At 37.0% G+C, this 22653-nt stretch overlaps 2 protein-coding genes and 1 non-coding gene across 10 annotated transcripts in view; 2 read left to right on the top strand and 1 right to left on the bottom strand.

Annotated features, from left to right (window-relative positions):
• The window catches only part of RBPJ (recombination signal binding protein for immunoglobulin kappa J region), a 223212-nt gene that overhangs the window by 145776 nt on the left and 54783 nt on the right, over nt 1-22653 (top strand). For 4 of the 8 annotated variants that reach the window (XM_070613034.1, XM_070613035.1, XM_008513789.2 and 1 more), the window contains exon 2: nt 8709-8891. The exons of the other annotated variants lie outside the window; for them this stretch is intronic. In XM_070613034.1, coding sequence (XP_070469135.1) covers nt 8875-8891 — 17 coding nt within the window. In that variant the 5' untranslated portion in view covers nt 8709-8874. The remainder of the gene's footprint in view (nt 1-8708; nt 8892-22653) is intronic. 8 annotated transcript variants of the gene reach the window in all.
• On the bottom strand, nt 1254-7554 carry LOC139082335 (large ribosomal subunit protein uL23). Its single transcript, XM_070613038.1, has one exon. The coding sequence runs from the start codon at nt 1733-1735 to the stop codon at nt 1265-1267; it is 471 nt and encodes a 156-aa protein (XP_070469139.1). The 5' UTR covers nt 1736-7554; the 3' UTR covers nt 1254-1264.
• On the top strand, nt 1915-2017 carry LOC139082682 (U6 spliceosomal RNA). The gene has a single exon (XR_011538893.1). It is a non-coding gene; the product is annotated as a U6 spliceosomal RNA (small nuclear RNA).

The raw sequence follows: 22653 nt of genomic DNA, 5'->3' as shown, positions 1-22653 counted from the left end.
TTAATAAGCAGCTCCATCCTTTGGGTTCTTAGGCTAGAAACCTTGGAGTCACCGTTGCTCTCGTCCATTTTTTCCTTTAACTCCGTGACCCAGTGTGTCAGCAGATGTTGTTAGTTTTGTCTGTGAAATACGCACAGAGTTTCATTACCTGTGACTCTTCAGCTGCTTCCACCCTGGTGAAAGGCTCCATCATCTCCAACCTATATAGTCACAGTTGGCTCCTAACTGATGTCTCCTGCTTCTTCCCTTTTGCCTTTATTATCTGTCTTCACCCCCCCAACCAAACTCGTGATGATCTTCCTCTGCTTACATCTTGATCTTCCTCTACTCAAAATTTGGAGTAAAACGCTCAAGACCTTCATGATCTGTGGTGTCCCCTCTATACTCACTCAAATTCTCGTAACTTAGCATCTTCCCAGTGCCCTCTCCTGTAATCTCATTTTCTTGCCACACTGGTCTTGGAGAAACACTCCTGCTTAGGGCTTTTGGACCTGCTATTGATTCCCTTTGCGTGGAATTCCCTTTTCACCACCTCCTTCAGATCTTTGCTCAAGTATTACCTTGGTGAGGGCTTATTTAAAGTTACACCCCGTCCCCTGTCTTCCCTATCCTTTCCTTCTGTTTCTCTCCAAAGCATTTACCACCATCTGACATTCTAGTTACAATGTAAACTCTCTGCTGCCAAGGATTTTGGTCTGATTTGTACACTAAGGCATCCTCACTGCTTAAAAAAGGGCTAACACATTGTAGACATTCAAACATTTGTTGAACTAATGAATTTGTCAAGAGAAAGGAGAGAATGATTGAAGACATGAATTAGAGATGCAGATTGGACCATCATCACCCACATAAGTGGAATAAACGTAACTGAAAGAATTTTTAACTTAGAGGTATTTCTTCGACAGCAAATTAAAATATTCCTAGGAAAATGTTTCATTTTGATTTTAGAATAGTGGCATTAGCAGTAACTGATTACCAAATTGTGTCTTCAAAGTCAATAAATGTTTATGCCTACTCTGGTGGGCAGTATTTTAGGTGCTTTCACATTTAAGCTTTATTGTTGTAGTTTTTTGCTGGTATTATCTACAGAGAAGTTGTGAATGGTCAGAAGTTACACATCCAGTAAGTTTCTAACCTGTGACTCCTGACTCCAAGTCCAGGACTTGATCAGTACATTCTTTATCACTCCTGAACACATAATCTTTTTTTTTTTTTTTTATAGTGAAAAAACACTTGTATTTAGATTTAGCCAGCTGGACTCAGTTTAGATGATCCCAATTTTGTTGGCAACATCCAAAGCATCATAGTCAGGAGCCAGTCGAACATATGCCTTCTTCTCTCCATCAGGCCTGATCAGGGTGTTGACCTTGGCCACATCAATGTCATAGAGCTTCTTTACAGCCTGTTTGATCTGATGCTTGTTGGCCTTGACATCCACAATGAACACAAGCGTGTTGTTGTCTTCTATCTTCTTCATGGCTGATTCGGTGGTCAAGGGGAACTTGATGATGGCATAGTGGTCAAGCTTGTTTCTCCGCGGGGCGCTCTTCCGAGGATACTTGGGTTGCCTTCGGAGCCGCAGTGTCTTGGGCCGTCGGAAGGTGGGTGACGTACGGATCTTCTTTTTTTTGTGGCTCTGGACGCCTTTTAGCACAGCTTTCTTGGCCTTCAAAGCCTTTGCTTTGGCTTCAGCTTTGGGAGGGGCAGGGGCTTCCTTCTTCGCTTTCGGCGCCATCTTCTTGAAAAGCTGAACACATAGTCTTTTAAGCCATCAAAGTTTACATTTTATTTTAAACAAAAAGAGACCTAAGCAACTAAGCTGAAGGAGGAAGAAAATGATAGGGAGAAACTCAATGCACCCATAAACATTTTTATAAATATATACATAAAAAGTGCAAAGAAAATAGAAGTAGTACTCGCTTCGCCAGAACATACTAAAACTGTAACGATACAGAGAAGATTAGCATGGCTCCTGCGCAAGGATGACACGCAAATTTATGAAGCGTTCCGTATTTTTAAAAATAAGAAAGAAAACAGAAGTAAATTTGATTTAGGCCCTTTAGCGTTTCTTACTTGGTTCCTTCTCAACTCCTAGAAAGGAAAGAAGCTTCTGTTGATTGCTTGTTTTGAATAAATGTATAGTAGTGTTTGTGAGCTTATTTACTTTATACTACTTTTCCTTCCCTATCATCCTTTATTCAGCACAACTACTGTTCTTCCATCTCCCTCTCCGTTTTCCGCACTCTCCTAGCTTTAGTCTCCCAGAAATGTTAACTTGCTAACACTGATCCATTCGAAAAAGGATAGGTGTGTGCGTGTATGTGCGTATTTATATTTAAATTATACCTATCCTTACTGTGCCATGTAGAATTACAGGAAAAAAAACTACATGCATATCCCAGTTGAACCCTGGATGTTTACCACGTTAAGAGCAACAGCATCATCAGGCACGTTTATAGCAGCTTTTATCAGTGTTACTGAAAACTAAGATATACATTTTAAGAAAACAGCTTCTCCAGTTGAGTGGGGGTTCCTCAAAAGTAAAATTAGCTGAATGTTCCATTTCCCAGAATTGCTAGATGACAAATGTCTTTTAGTTACTGGGTCTCATTGATCCTATGGTTAGCCTCTTAGCTATAGGGGCTTGTTGTCCCCTTGCCCCCATGTTTAATGGGAGAAGGGATTACAGTTTTACTGTCAAGATGAGAGTGAGAATAATTTATGATTCTTGGAAAGATTCTTGGAAAATTACGTAAAACCAGCTTTAGCTTTAGATTTGAAATCCTTATTAGTGTTGGCAAAAACCAGTTTAGAGTTGAAATTAGTAGAATATGTGATTTTCATACTTTTAACAATAGCAATAGTTAATTTTCTGTCATTATATAACTAGACTGTTTCCAAGTACCTGGTTGACAAAACTTGTTTAAAATTTAAGTGTCTCTAGAACACCTCTCCTAAATTATGGTATGTAATTTAAAAGACTTTGCTTCATCAATTCAATTTTAAAAATTTCTTATATGCGGTAAGCCTGTGAGAATTTATGTAAAAACATCAGTTTGGCTCAGCATGTAGTATGTCATACATTTGTAGGCACTTAAAACATTAAAAAATTTTGTTTTTCACTCCTCATCTCATCTATTTCCTTTTTTGAATTTTTCCTGAGGGAGATTTGCCCTGAGCTAGCATTTGTTGCCAATCTTCCTCTTTTGCTTGAGGAAGATTTGCCTTGAGCTAATGTCTGTGCCAATCTTCCTTTATTTTTTTATGTGGGTCACTGCCATAGCATGGCCACCGACAAGTGGTATAGGTCTGTGCCTGGGAACTGAACCTGGGCCGCCAAAGTGGAGCGCGTCAGACTTACCCACTAGGCCATGGGACTGGCCCCCATTTTTTTCTGTTTTATTCTTATGTTATCCTTTTAACTATTATCATATGTCATTAATTCTGTTTCTCCCACTGCTCCTGCAGTTTTAAGGGTGTGGGAGAATGGGGCAAAACAGCGTGTGCAAAGGTCCAGAGATCTGAAACACCATGGTGTAGTCTGAGAAATGTACAAAGTTTCAGTATGATTGGAACATACTTTGTTTTTGTATTGGTGGGTGGCGACCGGAAGCTGGATCAGGGAAGATCCTCTGGGAATGCAGTTGTCTCAGTTAAACTAAACCCAGCAACCTGTGTTCTCTCATAACTCTTTCTTAATTTTGTGCTCTTCCCTTGTCAGAAACTTAATTTCTTCAAGAGTAAGTCTACCTAGGTATATTTTAAAAGCTGGCCAACTTCTGTATCACCTTTCGATGATCTCTTAAGAAAGTTTTCTGTTGAGATTTCTGGTGGTCTTAGTGTAAAGAATAAAATTTGCAAGACTATAAAATAAAGTTGAAGCTGTGACAGGTTAAAGACTTTTTCTGGAGTATTTTCTGACTTTAGATTCTTATGTAATGGTTAAATTTTCTTGCCCCTTGTTAAGAAAAATAAAGTTGAAGGACAAAAGTAAAGCATAAATTTTGAGCCCATTTTAGAAAGTGACCCACTAATTGTTGTGAAATCAATTTAGTGGGTTATGACCAGCATCTAAGTAAATTCGTGTGATAGAATAGAATAGATTATGTTTACCTTGAATGTGTTTAGATATGTATTGGATTGTTGTGTAAAAACCTTCTTTTGGTTGAGGTAAGCAAAGTTTGAAAAACCCTGCTTAATATTTGTGTGTGCTTACTAACATTGTGTGCTTTAAAAATAGAGTCCATTCATTTGCTCAGGTGTTTGAGAACCCACTGCTTCTCCTCCCTTCACCACCGCACTCCCATTCATTGGGTCACCACTGTGTTCCAGATACTCTTCTAAATGCTTTACATGAATTAGCTAATTTCTTCCCCTTCCATTATGTGAATGCTTTTTTTTTTTTTTTAAAGATCGGCACCTGAGCTAACGACTGTTGCCAATTTTCATTTTCTTTTTCTTCTTCTTCTCCCCAAAGGCCCCAGTACATAGTTGTATATTCTAGTTCTGAGTGCCTCTGGCTGTGCCATGTGGGATGTCGCCTCAGCATGTCCTGCTGAGTGGTGCCATGTCCATGCCCGGGATCCCAACTGGCGACACCCTGGGCCACCGTGGCGGAATGCATGAACCTAACCACTTGGCCATGGGGCCGGCCCCAACATGAATGTTATTTTTATCCCATTTTTTTTAAAAGGGGAAGCTAAAGTACCTAGTTCAGAGCTAGTAAGTGGTAGATCTGGGATTCAAACCCAGGCAGGCTTTTCTTCAGAGCCTATTCTTCTAACCACCAAGCTTTACTGAAGGCACTGTGTTTAGTGCTGGAGATAACATCTGAAATTGTTCTTGATCTCATAGAACTTACATATTTATATTTATAATATTCTATGGTTATTAAAATGTTTGTATACATATATTTATATATGTGATATGGGAAAACACTAATTATATATAGTTAGTTAAACCATATATAAAATTAACATATTACCACGTTATAAATTTCAATATTATTCACTATTTTTTCTATCATATGGATGTGCCATGATTTAATCATTTCCCTTTTGGAAAGAAATTCTCAGTCCTTTCTTTGTAAGTAATATTGCAGTGAACATCAGAATGCATTCATTATTGTTATTTCAGGTTACTATCTGAGGCTGTTTATGAAAGCATAAAAGTTTGAAGTTATCGGCATCTGTTTCTGATTATTTTCCTGAAGTTTACACTTTAGTAGTAGTACTGATCTTACACCTTCATAAGCATTATGTGTTACATAATCAGTAGTCAAAAACAAAGCAAACAAAATTCAGTAGTCAAAGAATGGCTTGCTATGTTAATTTAAATTGTTTTCTTTCAAAGTCTGTTGTCCTTGATAATGTCATTGCAGCACGTATAAGCCATTCCTCAATATTTTCTTCTATTCCCTCAAATATTTGTGTGCCTACTGTGGTTTAGAGCACATCATGAATGTTCTATGTTTAGCTGTCAATCATGTATCCAAAATGAGGTGTGTGACATTTTCACACATTTAGTTCATTACTGCGTAGCGTGTGGTTAGATAATAGGTTTACGAAGACTAAGGACAAAGACTACCTCCTTTGGACACAGCATAGTGAAGGAGGCTGTAACAATTGGTGTGGAAATGTATTTCTAACATTTCTCTCTTTCCTATAAGAAGTGAAATGTTTTGTAGACAGGTGCGTAGGGTCTTTCATACACATTAATTTTGCTATTAAACGGTACGTAGTTGGGCATCAGAATTTCTAAGCATTCTTATCATATACTGTTTTGGACATTAGTGCTTGTAAAATGAGTTACACAGAAGAGTTACACTGTTATTGATGAAGATCTTTTTTAAATGACCATGTAAGTTTCTTACTGTAACAGTTTTGAACTCTCGAATGTAATTCTGCAAGATTTTGTTTCAGAATTTAAGGAATGGTTTCTTTGATTCATCTAACTTGTTACAAACATTGGCATAGAAGCTCTATTGATTACCTCTGCAGTTAGTTTTGGAATGCTGTGTGAATGCATGCTTTCCATTCAAATCTAGTTTCCTGTCCTGACTTTGGGGTATTTTTTTAGTGCTTTTGGTTACTCTTTTAGTTTAGTCAAGCTTTGAAGCGTGTAGAGAGCTGTCCATCTGTTTTTTTGTCTTTTTTTAATTACTGATAACCTGACTGAGTGGCCTCACCTCCCTCAGCTAATAAATGGTTTCTCTTCCCGTGAGGCTAAGACTCATAGCAGTCCATGGGACAGGGCCAAGTTGGGAAACTTTGGCAGTGTGCCATCTTAAGGAAGATATCTTTCCTGCTCATTTTTGTTTTGTCAACTAAAATTTATATTGATAAGTACTGTGATTTCCAAGTCAACTTGAAAAGATCTTCAAGTGTATAACTTCATGAAAATACTGGAATTCTTTTGTAGGAATCAAATGGTTTCTGATTTGGGTGATTAAATATGGTTCTGATCCTTCTTAATGGCTTTAGTAAATGTATATATAGTCTCTTGTTAAACCATAGCGAAAAGATCTGTTTCTATGCATTAACTGGGTTTTGAGTGAGAAGCGTTTGTAAAGTTAGATTATTGCTGTATCAGTGAGGTTGAAAAATGACCTTAATTGTTACACTTGATTTCTTCTGATTGCTATGCCAGTGTGTCTTCCAGAAAAGCAACTTGAGTGTGGGTTAGTTTGGGTTTTAGAGTTGGACATGTGAGACTGAATCTGTCTCCCACGTCTTTCAGTCTCTAATATGTGATGTCGAGCAGATTACTTAAATCTCCGAGCCTCAGTCTCCTCACCTGGAGAAGGAGGCAACTAGTTAGTCTTACAAGTGGTGGATCAGGATGAAATAAATAATATCAAGTGCTTAGCGTGGTACTTGGCATATTGTCAACAAATGTTATCCCTTTCCTCCAACAATATTCTGTGATAGTATTGTAGTAGAAAAGTGCTGAAATTCCAGCTGGAACATCTAGATTTAAGTCCTAGTTCTTTTCTCTTACTGCATGTTTTCTTGAGTCAGTCATTTGACAATAGAGTCTTAGTTTTCTCCTCTGTAAAATGGGGTTATGAAAATTAAATGAAGTAATGAATAAGTGCTTCAGACCTAGGCTTTTTTTTTTTTCAGACCTAGGCCTTTATTCTCTATTATCTAACATATTTATATCCTGCTTTATTTCCTAGTGGTTAACCTTATTCTTTATGTGCAAGGGAGGAGCTGTACTTCAGGAACATTAACCTGATAGTTGTGTGTAGGATGCATTTACTTGGAGGAGCAGAGTATAGGAAACAATGTGGGTGTCCTTCTAGGAGGTTGTATACATGTACAGAGCCATTAAGTGGTTTAAAGCTGGAATCGGAATGGCTAGGGGGTTGCACTAATGTGGTAAAATGATCAGTTTAAAAAGATCATTGGCTGCAGTGATTTCATTGGACCAGGGCCCTTGTTTCTGTTCTTCATTAGTTTCTTCCCACCTGCTCTGGTAGAGTTCTTTCCTATGTGCAATTCTTCCACCATTATCAGCTTTCTGAAGAGTGACCTACATTTTATAATCTGCATTCCCCACAACCTGCAATAAATCTTAATCCCAGAAATATGTAGTTTTTCTGACAGTGGACTTGAAAGGTTTTCATCAGTTCAGTCTACCCTTTCAATCAGGAAATACATAGTTTCATTTTCTCCTTAGCACATACTTTTTAGCTCTAGTTGGGGAACTTTATCTTCCATTCCTTGTCTGTTAAACTTTACATGAGCTATTCCACAAACCCAGAGTATAACAGAACCTCTCTCAGCTACTTTCTTTCCTTGGAAGCCATTTTTGTGGCTTGCTTTCATTAAAAGTTTCCTCATCAGTCATCTTAAAGTAATTTTAATTGCTTTATGATGTGAATGTGTATGTGTATTATTGATAATTTGTCAGCTTTACTTTCCTTATATAGCTTGAATGTTCTTTCCTGTAATTGTAGAGTGCCAAACTTGAAGCAAAAGTGGAGTGAATTCTTAGATTTAAAATGTGATATATAGACTTCTTACTGTATTATTTTAGTAATGAAATGTTTTTAATGTTTTTATATAAGAAGGTGGGATGGCGTGAGGAGGAAAGAGGGACAGATAATCTGCCAGGGCAATCACAGAGCAGCAGTAAAGTTGATAGTTAGCCATCTATCTCTTCATTTATATGCATGCGTTTTGTAGAAGTAAGCTTTAGAAACTGGAGCTCTTTTCAATTTGATGATGACCATGGAATTAAAATGATTCAGTAATAGTAACACCAGGACGGGCCTTGTTTGAAGGAAGCCCTGCTATGTCTATTAATGAATTCCCTTTTATACAGAGGTGTGTGAGTGATTTCCAGCTTTCATTCAACGTGGAATAGAATAGTTGGTCAATCAGAGGTGGACCTGGTACCTATCAAGTGTTCAGACCTCTCTTTTATGTTATTTTCATTCCTTGAGAAGAAAGCTGAAGAATCAGTTGGGGCAAAGAGATTTGTGGGGTTTTGCTAGATCTCAGTAAAGCAAGGGGTGTCACTGTGACCACTGAGCATGTACCCCTTCTCATTCATATGAGGGTTCACATTAAGAATGACAATATTACATAGTAGTAGCAGCAGCTTCTTTGTTTTTCTTAGTCATGGCAGCAGTTGACACAGTGCACTAGTTGCTTAACATATCAACACTTAAGTCCTTATTTTTTGTTTTTGTTTTTAAGTCATTGAAATTATGAGACTATCATTCAAATGGAAGCATTATAGTTCTTCGGAACCATTATGATCTCAAAAGGAAAGGAGAATGATACAGATACACTGGCTGAGGTGTTTTGAGGTGCATCGAAGTGTTCCAAGCTGTGACTTACCTTAACATGTTCTTGAAGTACCATGGCGTGGATTAAAAGGTATGCTTTAGAAATCTCCCGATGACCCCAAAGTCATGGATAGAATGAAAGCTCATGATTCTATATTTAATAATCAGCATATTTAAGATATTTTAATATTTACATCGCAGATGTGGTTATGGATTTATGACAGTAGTACTTTTTGTTTAAAAGAAACCCCATATATCAGAAGCTTGATGAGTGAATTTTTTTTTCTTTCAGAGATATGGTTATAGAAGACCTGGGGGTAGATATTTTCTCTAGATCTTAATAGTAATGGGCCATAATTTCTTTCACCCAATAGTTTCTTTCACAAATAGATTATTCGTGTGTTTAATCTGTAATTATCATTATCTTTCTGGTTTACATCATAGACTAGTTTCTCTGCAGTGCTCTCATTTCATGGTAGCCTGAACAGGAAATAATTGGATAAATTCTTTAGTTGGGGTATTAATTTGACCAAACAAAATAATTCTTACTTGGATCATTTATAGTTTGTACTTGTTTTTGTCTTTTACAAAGAATTTTTACTGAGAGGAAAATGAGTGATTCTTTATTAATAGATTATTGTTTCTTCACCAACGTATGTATGCAGTGATCATTCATGTGGTTGTGGTATGGAGGCCCACTGTTATTTGTGGCTACTAGTAGTGGTAATTCTAGGTTTTGTATTACCCACTTAACCATCAAAAATCTTAAAGGTTTTTATGTTCATAACATTTTATTTGAGTGATGTAGTCAAAACCATTTCTTAATTATTTGAAATCTTGGAAGCCTCCTAATTTTTTACTGTGTGCTTGCTACTAACTGTTTTCTTAAGGCTGGTGGAAGTGGATCAATCCAGGGAGACTGCTCATTTCATTAATATAACACCAGGTTCAGAATTCTTTATCTTTTAATTAATGAAGGAAAACATGTTGGGAAGATAGAGGTTTAAATCATGGATAGATAAATTTAATAGAAATATACTGTGCAGTCCATAATTTTCATCAGTTAGGCTACCTTATGTTAAGATCCTTTTGACATGCCAGCAGTTAAATTCTTAATGGAATTTAGTTAGTAATCCTGAGACAGACTGCTTTATATTAAATTCTAGTCTATAATGACAGTGATCTAATTAAGTTTCAAGGTAGAGTCAACTGCTTATTAACCAAGGCAATCATTCAGTTCAACCAGATATTTTATGTCCAATGGCACACAGAGTAGTATCTACTCTCCAAAAAGGTATTTTCTGACATAATGGGTTGGAGATGGTATTCAATAATACATTGTTTACAAAATATATTTCTCTTTAATATTTGCTATTTCAGCTTTAAAAATGGGGTAGCACTTGGGCATCTGTTTTGTTTTAACTTCACAGAGGATTCTTGATGCACAGCCAGAGTTGGGAACTCCTGTTCCCTTTGGAAGAGTTTATAGCTTAGTGGTTAAGAGATTAGACTCTGGAGCCAACTGACCTGTGTTTTAGATCTAACATTTATTTTGTTATTTTAACAGGTTGTAAGAATGATCTGGAAAAAAAATGCACGTTTATATATTAAAAATATAAAAACATAAGTATGTAATTATATAATTTATATATTGCATTTATATGAGTGTATATATGTATATGTATACATATACGTACACATTTGTATAAATTATACACACAATTAGTTCAGGGTTGAGCACGCAGGAAGTCATTGTTAGATTAACAGTGGTGATTATTAAATGCCAGATCAGAAACTTCTATTTTGGGGGGTGGGGTGGTATTACATATTTTCTTATCCTGAGTCTAAACTTTCTCCTGTGATCTTCCTAGAATTAAATTATCACTGTTTGACTGATGTTTTCAATTCTTTGGACTTTTTCTCTTTGGTGAAAGAAGGTGACCACTACAGACTGGTAATTTATCTATGGTCCTCTTCTCCTGCTAGATTGATTTGTGCCTCCTCTATAGCTGTGTTTTTCAAATTGGCAGGTTTCAACCCATTCATTAGTGGGTCAAGAAATTGATTTAGTGGGTTATAATCAGCATTAAGACATGTATTAGAACAGGAAGTAAAATATCAGTGTGTACTGAATGTAGAAAAGACGATTTCTGTTTCGGTTTTTTAAAATGCTGAAATAAACAAAATATATACACATTCGTGTCTACGTTGTTTGGATCGTTTTAGTTCCAGTAAGTGTATGTCTCCCATGGTCACAGATGTCCCTAAGAAGTGGTATTAGTTTTATATTGCTTTGCCTTGTTGAGAAGAAGTGACCAGGGTAAGTGTCAGTCTGTGGCTTCTAATGGTATGCCATACTTTGTATCACCTTCAGGGATTCCCCTACTATCTTTTTCATTTGAAGTAAAGGTTCTTACAGGAGAATATCAAAGGAGTGGAGGAGAAGAGTACATAATAGCAGTGGCTTTTGATTGGCGTTAACCAAGGCTGTTTTATTGAGTAGAGTTTTCTAGTATACTGCCCCTTTGCATATATTCTGGTATTTATCAACTCGTAGATTAGTGCTTTTCCAACTGCCAGTGGTAGCCTGTTCTGGAGTCAGTTTAATAAGTTGCCTTTTTTTCTCGCTAATTGAAAAGCGGAAAAGAACAGAATAGGAAATATCATGAATAGATCCACAATATAGTTTCCTAAAACTTTTGTTTTAAGGGTATGTATATGTATTGGATTGCAGAGACCCAAGTTCTAGTGATGATCAACCAGGACACTATAAAACTCAGTCTTATAAATCTATACACATTTCCTCTGCTATCCGAAAGTAGAGTGTTCCTATGAAAACTTTCATAAGCTTTCTGAAATGGCATAAGGCGAAGGAGCAGTTACCATTAATTTATATGGGAAAAACTTTTGAGCATTCCCGGACCCCAAAAATAACCTACCAAAATAAATTGAAATAAAGCAGAGATGCTAACAGACATAGTTCAAAGCTATGGTGGCTTGATGCTGAGATGCTAAGTGTAGTTCCCAGGCAAGGAGCTTGGTGGCCCCAGTCGCACTGCCTCTGTAATGGCTCGCTGCAAAAGGAATGCTGAACTCTATTTTTGCCTTTTATCTTTTTTTGTGAAAGCGAAAATCCATTTTGGGTTTCTTCCATTTAGTGAAAGCAGTACTTATGTAGGTCTTTTGTAAAAGCGAAGTGGCGTAAAGCGAACTTTCGCATAGTGGGGTAAACTTGTATTGTCAAACTGACCCCAGCCAGAAAAGACTTCAGCTATCTAAAACAGAATTATCAACTCAGTAGTCTTATCTCTGATGGCAAGGAACAGTTAATTAGTTTGGAAACCTTGTTTTTTGTTGTGTTATTAGGGGGTGTGAGTGTGTGCATTTGCTTGCCCTGGTAAATACTTAAAGGCTCGGAACATAGGGAAGAAATTTGTATTTCCTAGTTGTGGAGGGATTTACTCTGCATTGATGAAAGTGACCCATGCAATTAAAAACAATATACAAAACACTGATGATATATAATCCTAAAACCCATCCACTTCATTTTTCCATTAAAAGTTTAATGTTGCAAAAAACTTAAGCATAAATCAGATATATTACAAATATTTAAAGTAGTCAAATGTTAGAGCTTCTGTTTGTGTGAGAATTTTGATAACATTTATGATTTTCTTTTTTGAGGGATTATTGTGCCTACTGTAACGTCCTCATAACAGCAGATGTTTGCTTCATAGGTTTATTGAAGATGATCACAGAGTTTCTGGTGAATATTTTAAAGTGAATAAAGCTTCAAATAGGGCAGTATCAGTATGTGTATGTTTTAAGATTGTGTCTAACATACAGTTTCTTCCTCCTTAGAAAACAGTCAGAGAATGAAGACTTATGGTAAATTGTTTCATAGCAATGGAATTTGTACATTAGTTTTCTACACTTGGGAGTTGAAAAATGGAAGAAATCTTTGCCAAAAAAGGAGGCCAAAAAGATAATAAGCACAATTCATCTTTCTCTGCAAGTTCTTATAAATTGAGTCAAATATATATAGTTCCTGCTCTGAACTGGGTACTGTATACTAAACTTAGAAATCATGTTTTGAACTTAGCAAGATAAAGTAATAACCCCCCAGCCAGTGGGTCAGCTACCCCAGTGATGATTGCTTGTCTTTGCACCAGCATGTGCAGGCATATGTTGCTGGTAGTGGCGGCAGAGAACGAGAGTCGATGGATTTGGAGAATGGGAGAGTTGAATTCCTTTTTTCTTTTACTTTATTTCCCCAAATCCCCCCATCCCCCACCAGACCTTGTCTTCTCCCAGACTCTGCAGTTCTTCCTGCTCTTATCAGTATCATTGCTTGGCTTTTCCTCGTTATTTCAGTCATGTTTACTCCCGACTTCATCACTTTCTGCCTCATGCTGCTTATCCTGTTGAGAGTGCAGGGTTTCATGTCGTCACTTTGTGGTTTTTGTTTCTTCAAAACTGTATCCCCCTTTTGGTTATCATCCTGCATGAGAGTAACTTGTCATCTTTTTCTTTGATACATTTTTCCTCCTAAAGTGTAGTTTAGAAGAAAACTAAAGTACATTCTGGTTTAGTTGGCCCGGAATTGAGATCAGTGGCCACACGCCACCCAAACCATTCATCTAAGATTAGAAGAAAGAGCATATCATAAGTCACTATGTTAATTATTAGATATGATTCCAGTATACTCTTGGTTATTAAAAACAAGTTAAAATCACTAAGAATGAAGATTAACTGTTTTGAGACTATTTTAAAAAGATGTTTCAGATTCTGAAGATAAAGTGTTAAAAATCTTTTGACTAAATGGCAGTATTGTTAGCATTAGGCGCTTTGTCAAACTAATTTATATTTCATTACTTTGAAAAACAATACTATTTTGCATGTCTATGGGATCTGGGATATCTAGTAAAAGAGTACTTCAGAATCCTGTTTCCTAAGTGTGAACCTAATTGTAAAGTGGAATATGCTGTGTCAGTAATTGTCATGAAAATCAGGGAATCTCTTGAAAAATACAATGAAGTCAGTTTATCTTATGCTATTGACCTGTTGGGGGATTATGAGGAGAATATGTAAATGAGCAGGAAAATGTGCATGCATTCTTTCTTCAAAATCTCAAACTTGTTACTTAAATGAGGAGTACAGTTTTCGCTATGGAGACCTTACCAGCGATGTAGCCAGGTTCTTACACATCAGAGCCAGTGACTTCTGTGAGGCTGTTACTTGATGAAGAGGGAACTGCAAATAAAATAATGTCAGCTTTGGTTGACCTCCACAAGTCTTCAGGTCTTGCTTTAACAACTGTCACGTCAACATACAGTCTTTAAAAATAATGACTGAAAATGTGCTGCTTTGGAAAATAGTGGTCAGGAAAGACAACTGCCTCTTCCTTCCCCCCTGCTCCTTAATTATTTGTTATAAGGAATCCTGGAGAGTAACTGTTGGGGTTGAGCAACTATTGTTGAGGGGAGATGGGACAGAGAAGGTTTTCAAAGCATTTACTCCCGATTGCTTTTGTGTTTTATCAGGACAGTGGACAGTTAAAGGTATTAAAAATGTGCTTAGAAGTCCTGCTGGTGGCAGCTAGATTAATCAAGTGTGCATGAAATTTAGCTTTATTAAAACTCCTTTATTGTGAAATTCCTGTGGAAAAACTAACCTGTGAGTGAGAAATTCTAGCCCAGGGGCAGGAATGGGGCAGAAGCAGGTAACAGAAGTATATTAAAACAGGATTGACTTGGAGCAGGTAAAATACGCTGAAAGAATTCACTTTTGAAATAAAAGCTGCCCCTCTCCCTGCAGGGAACCAGTTTTCAGTCTCCACGCCCACCCCTCGAATTATACAGGTTTTGTTTTGTCGACTCCTGTATCCCCAGGCCGGGATCAGTGACTAGTTCTGGCAGGTACTCAGTAAATATTTGTCGAATGAGTGAACTTTTAATAATGTTTTTAAGACATGCGTCTGTCTTTTCATGGCAGAACTGATCATTCTCTTGTTTACCAACCTTTTAATTTACAAATGAGGAGAATGATTAGATATATAAGGAAGTAATCTTATTTTGAAATGATCTTTGTTTCTGCCGTTTTGTCATCACTGAGCTCTTTGGTGAATTGGGGTTTGTAAGTCTAAAGGCTGAGAAAATCTGAGTTCATAATAGTTAACATTTAATGAGTATTAGATTTAAAAAATGCCCCTTGCCAAGCGTTTTACATGTATTAACCTGGTCTTCATACAGCTCTCCAGGTTGTTAAAATTAATGTTCTTATTTTGCAGATATGGAGACTGAAGCTCTAGAATGACTATGAAAGAGCTGCAGTGTTTTTTTGTTAGAAAGACCTGGACTTTGGGGGAGCAAAACTTGGAAATAGTTTATGTAATAATTCAACAGATTTTTCTCACACAACGGTAGATATCCAAGTGTGACATTGTTTTTTATAGGAAAAGAATGATTATGATCTCTGCTCCTATCCCACAGAAGAAAAGCTCTGTATTTGAACTAAAACATTTCCATATTTGGAACTGACCAGATTTGGTTAGTTAGGAAGTAGACAATTGCCCTTTTATGGCCGCTGAAACTTTTGCTCTCTCTTATTTCTCTTCCTGACTTGGTGGCTCTGACACTTCCTCAAGCAGTTTTTCTCTTCTTTTTACTACTCTCTTGTGCTCCTGTGTTCTCTCTCTTCTTACTTCTCTTCCTACCCCTCAACCCCCTTCCTCCCTCATTTACATGCAACCTGAGCAAACAAAAGAATTTGCTCTGTATTCTTCCTGTTTAGAATAATATGTGAACAGTGCTTTGAGAGTCTGAGAACTGGGCGAGCTAAGTGAGAAGTGAGGATGCCATGAAAATAGCATAAAACGTAGTTCCTAGGAGGTTGACCAAAAGTGAGGAGGTGTGACCCAGGACAAGTAGTGGTCCCTCTCTAAGAACAAACAGTTTGTTGAGTATAATGGCCAGATCTGTAGGATTAATTCTTGAGGAATACTAGAACCAAACCAAGGCATTGATGGATAACCAGGAAAAAATTAACAATTAGAATGACTTTCCTTTAACTTTGGTTTCTCTTCCAAAGTTCAAATTTACACTTAGAATTAAGGATTTCATTTCAATCTTAGTCTTGCCTTCAAATTTAGAAGATACTACAATTTTAAAAGCTCAGGTAGTTAATTTAACTGTGTCTCTATTATTGGCTTAGACGTGATGGATCTTACTATTAGCATGTGATTATTGTTATAATAAAAAATTGCCTGTGTGAAATTGCTGAGACCTGCACCTGGTATGTGCAGATTTCCTGTCAAATTAGTTTTAGACTCCACAAAACTGCATGAAGGGACGTAAACGTCTAAGACCTCTTTTCAGGTGTATTGTTTGTAGCCCCATTTAGGTCTTGATGCCACTTCTTCATGGAATCTGTCAGAAATGTTGATTATCACTTTTGATGTGTCAACATGCCTCATTAAAGAACATTGCTATTGTTGAGCAGGTAACAGCAGTAACCTGTAGCATTATATCTTTGTAGGGCTCCGTGGGAAAAGTAGGTAGTTTCATTAAGGTCAGGATATCAGTCGTCATTTCAGCTCTTCGGACTTGGTGAAATAGTTCTTTTTCACCTCATTTTAAAATTTGTACAGTTAGTATCAGCTCATTTGGGAGACTATAATTTTTTTCCTCCATTGTAGAAAATCACTTATTAGGTGTTTCAGATAAGTTTGTTCATAATCATTGTGTAATTCAAAACAGTTGCTCTAAGTAATATTATAATTTAAGAGCTACGATTCCATGATAATTTTTTATTTTTGTTACCTTTTTTCTTTTTTAACAGATGACTTGCTGTTAGGGTTCATTCATTTAGTCAGCACATGTTGTATACAGACTTGTATTTGAAAACTTGATGTTAAAATTGTATGCGTTTCAGTCAACTTTAATGTGAATAATACAAACTTACAGGTTTGGCCGTATTTCTCTAATGTACACTTCTGCCGCTTAAAGGAAAAAACGGCGTGTCCAACAAAAAAGTTATGGCCTAAAAAGCCCACTATGCATCTCGTTTATTGTGGAAACAGATTGGCATTTTCTTCATTACTGGGATACTTAGTTATAGTTCTTGAAAGACTGCGTTTGACGAATCCCTAGAGATGTTAACACAATCAGGTCTTCCTGTTTGATTTAACCTTATGGCATCGTTTCATATTCTCTAGTTAGCTTACTACAGCTTTTCATCTTGGGGATTTGACAGTTTTGGTTTCCTGGGAAATGGTTTGCAGATTAATGTGATTTTTCTGAAACGTTAAATTTTCATATGATAAGTGGTTTGTTTAATGGAAAAAGTGAATGGGCATTAATTTATCAGTGAATTAGGGAAAAAAGTCATTATTTGGAGAGGGCAAGGAAGATATAAATGGTTCAAGGACCAGTGTATGGCTTCCTTATGTTTATACGTGGGTTGTCTTATCTTCAGTCTTAGTGTGATCAATGTGTAATCAGAAGTAGGAGAAGGTCCTACCTTGTGACTTTCTGAGCTTCACTTCTTCCTTCTCATTTTGAAATAAGGCCTACCTCTCAGGATTGTTCATGAGAATTGAATGAGAGCATATATAAGGAGATATATTCTGTTACATTGTCCTCTGCTTGTCTGTTCTACTATATGAGTCCAATTTAGGAAGCTGTGGATTTAATTAGTAATGAGAGCTTCATCTAACCTTATGGAGATGTAGAAGATAATTTGGGAATACAGTCGATGGCTTTGTCAAGAAATTGCTTGTGGTCGAAGACAAGAATGAAAGAAAGAGGTCATTAATACTAGTACTCTAGAGAAGAGAGACTTCACCTGTCTTTAGGGAACTTGCATATTTACAAGTTGATGAGAGAAGGAGTGTTAAGAATTAAGTTGCTACAGTGGAGCTCATCTTTAAAGAAAAAGTACCCTCCTATTTTCTAGTTAGATGATTTGATGTAAGGCAGTTGACTGGACAGTTAACTAGTAAATTAACACTGTAACACAATAGCTTTGCAGTTTGCATAATTTAAGTTCATAGCACAGCAAAATACCAAGTAGATATATGGCATGAATGACCCAAACTGTGAAAGTTAAGTCTACACTTACTAGAGGCCTTATCCGTGGTGTCCTCGTTGACACCCTCAAACTCCCAAGGCTTTTGCTCTTGTGCTAGTGCTTCACCACCGTGAGTTACTACCGATGATCTGTACTTTCAGTCTCTTCATGGTAGTTCTCAGTTCAGAACCTTTCCTTTGCCTCCGCTGAGCAAAGGCTCCTCAGATGGTTGTTGAAGTATTAGGCTGCCTGTAGTACCACCCAAGGCAAAGCAACTTGCTGTCAGATTTTGCACCATCCACCGCTGTGCCCCTGTGTTGTATATTCCCCTTTCAGATCCCTATGGCCTCCTGTAAGGCTCCAGTGAGCAGATAGATACTAGCTACTGGACCTGCTCTTTTGGTCCTAGCAGTACAAGACGACGGCAGGACAGGTTAATGGCCTGGATACACCTTGGCAGAAAGCCATTCTTTAAGCTTTGAATTGTGGTTAAGACCACTTCTTCAGAGTAGTTTTTGGCTTTACCATAAATGTAGGTTTGATTATTATAATATGACATGTGATAACAGAAGCTAAGTTACAATTCAAAGGAAATGTATTGTTTTGGGTATTAACACTCAAGCAAAAAAGGCATTTCCTTAGTCATGCATTGGTGTTAAAAAAATTTTTTTGGAAATCTCTTCTTCCTCATTCCAAACATAGGAATTTTGATCATTTAATTATTTTTGTTTGTTGACTATTCTCCCTTTTAACTCAGTGCCCTAGTTTACATGTATTAAAGTGATAATTGCCATCTTTTATTTTTTTCCCTTGGGCACAGTCTTCTTTGAAACAGCTTAACTCCTTATAAAGCTTAGCCTTTTCTTTATTCATTAGACCTTATTTTGGCTATCCTATCCATAAATGTTCTGGTCTACATTATTTAAAAGAAAAATAAAAGGCAGATGCACTGCTGAATTCAGATACTTTAGAATACCAAACTGTGTGTTAGAGGTTTGGCTGCTTAAGAAATTGGCCAAACATGATTTGATGGAGGTTAGGCTGGTACTGTGCCTGCAAAATTTCTACCAACAGAAAAAAGAAGAATGCAAAACTTCTTCATTAGACTGAAGATGTCTGTGTAGATTCTTGGTCCTTTTCAACTCAGAAAAAATGTACTTTGCAGAATTATGGTTGATAGTATAAACACTAAAGTCGTGAGACCATAGTCCCCACTGCAATTGTAACATATTCCCCTAGTCCAGGGAAAATGCAAGAGTAATTGTCCAGTTTATGACATAACGTATATGTGCACACACATGTCTATATATGTATACGTTGGCCAAGGTGTGGTTCTTCTAGCAGATATCTTCGGATTTCCTGAATTTTATGTATTTATAGCTTTTGAAAACATTTTTTCACTTTCTAGTAATCGAAGAAGACCTTTTTCCCTTTATAAAATTTAGTCATTAGCTGAAAGTATTAGGAGGGTAATGAAAGAAGGTTTCTTTCCTTTCAGGATTTTTGTTGATTCCTCACTGAAGCCAAATCTGTACTATATCATAGAAAGTTTTAGGATCAATTAGTGCGCTTAAAGATCCTATCATAAAAATTTATACCCTGGGCACCATCTTCACATGTTAACATCCAGAATTGAACTGCAGTTAAATTCTATCTTAATGCAGAGTATATGGAAAATCATGAACATTATACTCTAGTTACATTTTGAACCATATTTCACCATTATGTGAACTTGGGCAAGGTAGTTTCTAAGGTGATTTCCTTGTCTGTGTAATCAGCATAATAGACCTACCTTATAAGATTTATGGGGGTAGGAAGTGAGATAGGCATGCACAATATGTAGCCTAGTGGCGGCTCTCCAGTAGTTGCTATTGTAGTGTATTCTATATGGTTAGAGACCATGTCTCCTATTTGCTGCTTTGTGTTCCAAGGGTCTAGTACAGTGCCTAACACAAAATAGGCACTTAAACGTGTTAAACAGTTAAAGAAAGAAAAAAGGAAGTAGAATCTTGGTCAACAGTGGTACCGTTTTCTCTCTCCTTCTCCATCATCTCAGTTTTACGTGAGAAAGACAAAGGAAGCTAATTTTAAAATTAACAATAGCATTCTAATCCTAGTACATATTCAGTATTTTTCCATGACACTGAATAATTAGTGATTTTCTTTTTAAACATGCATACTCTTGTGATAGATGATTTAAACAAAGGACCACAGTCGATCCTAATTTTTTGCCTACCAAGTAGGAGAGAAGATTGTTGATGTATATGATCTGCCATTTGGATGGAGAGGGAAGAGGACCAATTTTGTCAGGACTTAAATCCTCATTGACTTAATATTTAACTTTTCTTTTAAAGATTGGCACCTGAGCTAACATCTGTTGCCAATCTTTCTTTTTTCCCCTTCTTTTCCCCGGCCCCCGTCCCCCCCCCCCCCCGCCCCCGCCATACATAGTTGTACATTCCAGTTGTGAGTGCCTCTGGTTGTGCTATGTGGAATGCCGCCTCAGCATGGCCTGATGAGCAGTGCCATGTCCCCACCCGGGATCCGAACCGACAAAACCCTGGGCCTCCAAAGTGGAGCGCATGAACTTAACCACTTGGCCCCCCTGGGGCCAGCCCCTAACTTTTCTTAATATGAAATACATACATCCTGAAATGATGTAGCCGAGGAGGACTAGAAATCACAACCTTCTTTGATGTTAAAATAAAATTTGAGGACACTTGGAATAAAGTCCAGGAAAGAACTTTTTCCAAAACCAGCCATTCATTCAAAAAACTTGAAAAAAATTATACATATGTATACATTACTAAATTAAAGTAATATATCTACAGAAAAGCAAAGCACGCAAATCATAAATGTACAATAAAGTGAATTTTTACAAAGTGGATATACATGTGTGGCCATTGTACAGATGAAGAAATGAGTATTACCAGCTCTCCAGGAACCCTTCTTGTAGCCCCTCCTAGTCTCCATACCTTCCTCTCAAAGGTAACTAAAGATTAGTTTTGCTTGTTTTTGAATTTTATATTAATGGAATCATAACAATTTTGTGCCTTTTTGAGTCTGGCTTCTTTTGCTATTGATCAGTGTTATTGCATATGTAGTGATAGTTTGTTCATTTTCGTTGCTGAATAGCACTCTATTGTATGATTATTCTATATTTGATCCTGTGACAGTGGTCATTTGGGTTGTTTCTGGCTTTTGGTTATTATGTCTGATGATGCTCTGGATATTCTTGTACATGTCTTGGTACTCATTTGTACACATTTGAGGATAAAGCATTTTGACTGCTTTTAAACTTCATCAGCGATAATAATCGCAAGTCAACAAGCATATATTTTAAACTATTGTCAATGGTCGAGCAGTATCACTGCATTCTCAGGTGTACTTTTATTAAGGAACAATCACAGGCCTTCATGTACCACCTAATTGCATGATACTGAGGCTGTTCCATTCCACAGACTAAATCAGTATTAATTTAGGGACAGACTTAACTGTTACAGGGAAACATTTCTTTTCTATTCCTCATATTTCTTCCATGTGATGGGAGCTTACTAGTATAGTGTTTGGCCTCTCTGCATCAAGTCTACCTTTTGATTCCTCATCAGGCACTTGGAAAATTTTATTTCTACAGTGTTAGGACTCAGTATAGAGTCCAGCTTTAAAATCAGAAGGTCTTTTAGCTAAATAGTGTGGTTTTTTCTTTTAGCTGAAAATTACCTATTTTTTCTGTAGTTTCTTAGTTCTTTGGAGGCAGGAACTTACTCTGAGAAGCCTCCTGAAGTGTAACATGTCTTCCTCATAGACTCACTAAAAATATCCTTGGCCCTCTCTGCCGTAGTCAAGCTTCACCTACCAAAAATCGTTGATGGTCACTTGGGGATCTGACCCATCTCAGTGCCAAACACTCCTTGTTTGCCTGTCCTGAACAATGGTTAGCAGATAGCTGGACCTCTTCCCAGACAAAAGTACTATACACTAAATGTTGCCTATGTTTTTAAGAGTAGAACCCCATGGAGAACAGGTCAAGAAATCTTGTTAAGGATGGTTGTACCCTGTGACCCTTTAAATTTCATTTTAAAGTAAGGGGTGAAAATATCTCTTTTACTTTTGCTGGCTTGTGAAAACAGTTTTTTAAGTCTCACTAGAGATGGAAAGAGCATTTCAAAAGATGGGAGAAAAGTTAATAACTCTTCTGATTAATATCAGATTTCTTTCTTTCTGCAAAAAAATTTTCAAGTGACTACTACCTAGCCTTCAGAGAACTGATAACCTCAGCATATCTGGCAGAAATTTTGTGGAGAGAAAAAAATCTTCACAGCTTATAATTTGAGGTGAGGGTGAGAAATAAGAGGAGAGGTGCAAGGAAGAAAACTGTGTGATTTCATCTCATATGTACAAGCCAATTTTCCATGATCACTTGTGGATTTTCCATGGAAGATGTTCAGTCCCAGAGAGTCTTTGATGGATTGCTTGCATGCTGCAAGCTGCAAGTCTGAGCTGCCCTTCCTAGGAGGTGTAGATTCTAGAACATACTTCTTTCTTTCATTTTGTATCTTTGCCTTGGTGGTAGTAGGAGCCATTTATATCTATATATACATGTATTTCTGATGTTCTTCTTTCATTTGCTTTGGCCCCCACTTGTCTGTTCTTTCTAAGTTACTGGGCAGCCACTGCAACCTGACCTGGCAGTAATGTAGGATCCCTCAAAACTGAGCCATTATTCCTCTCTAAGCCATAGTTTAAGGCAAAATTAGACTTTCTCTTTTTTAAAAGATTGACACCTG

Source organism: Equus przewalskii, chromosome 3 (assembly GCF_037783145.1).
Source record: "Equus przewalskii isolate Varuska chromosome 3, EquPr2, whole genome shotgun sequence".
Taxonomy (NCBI): domain Eukaryota; kingdom Metazoa; phylum Chordata; class Mammalia; order Perissodactyla; family Equidae; genus Equus; species Equus przewalskii.
The sequence above is the reverse complement of the archived record's forward strand: the minus strand, read 5'-3'. Positions and strand labels throughout refer to the sequence as shown.

What these genes read in the sequence shown, in the direction of transcription:
- LOC139082335 (XM_070613038.1), bottom strand. Translation starts at nt 1,735, where the DNA reads ATGGCGCCGAAAGCGAAGAAGGAAGCCCCTGCCCCTCCCAAAGCTGAA.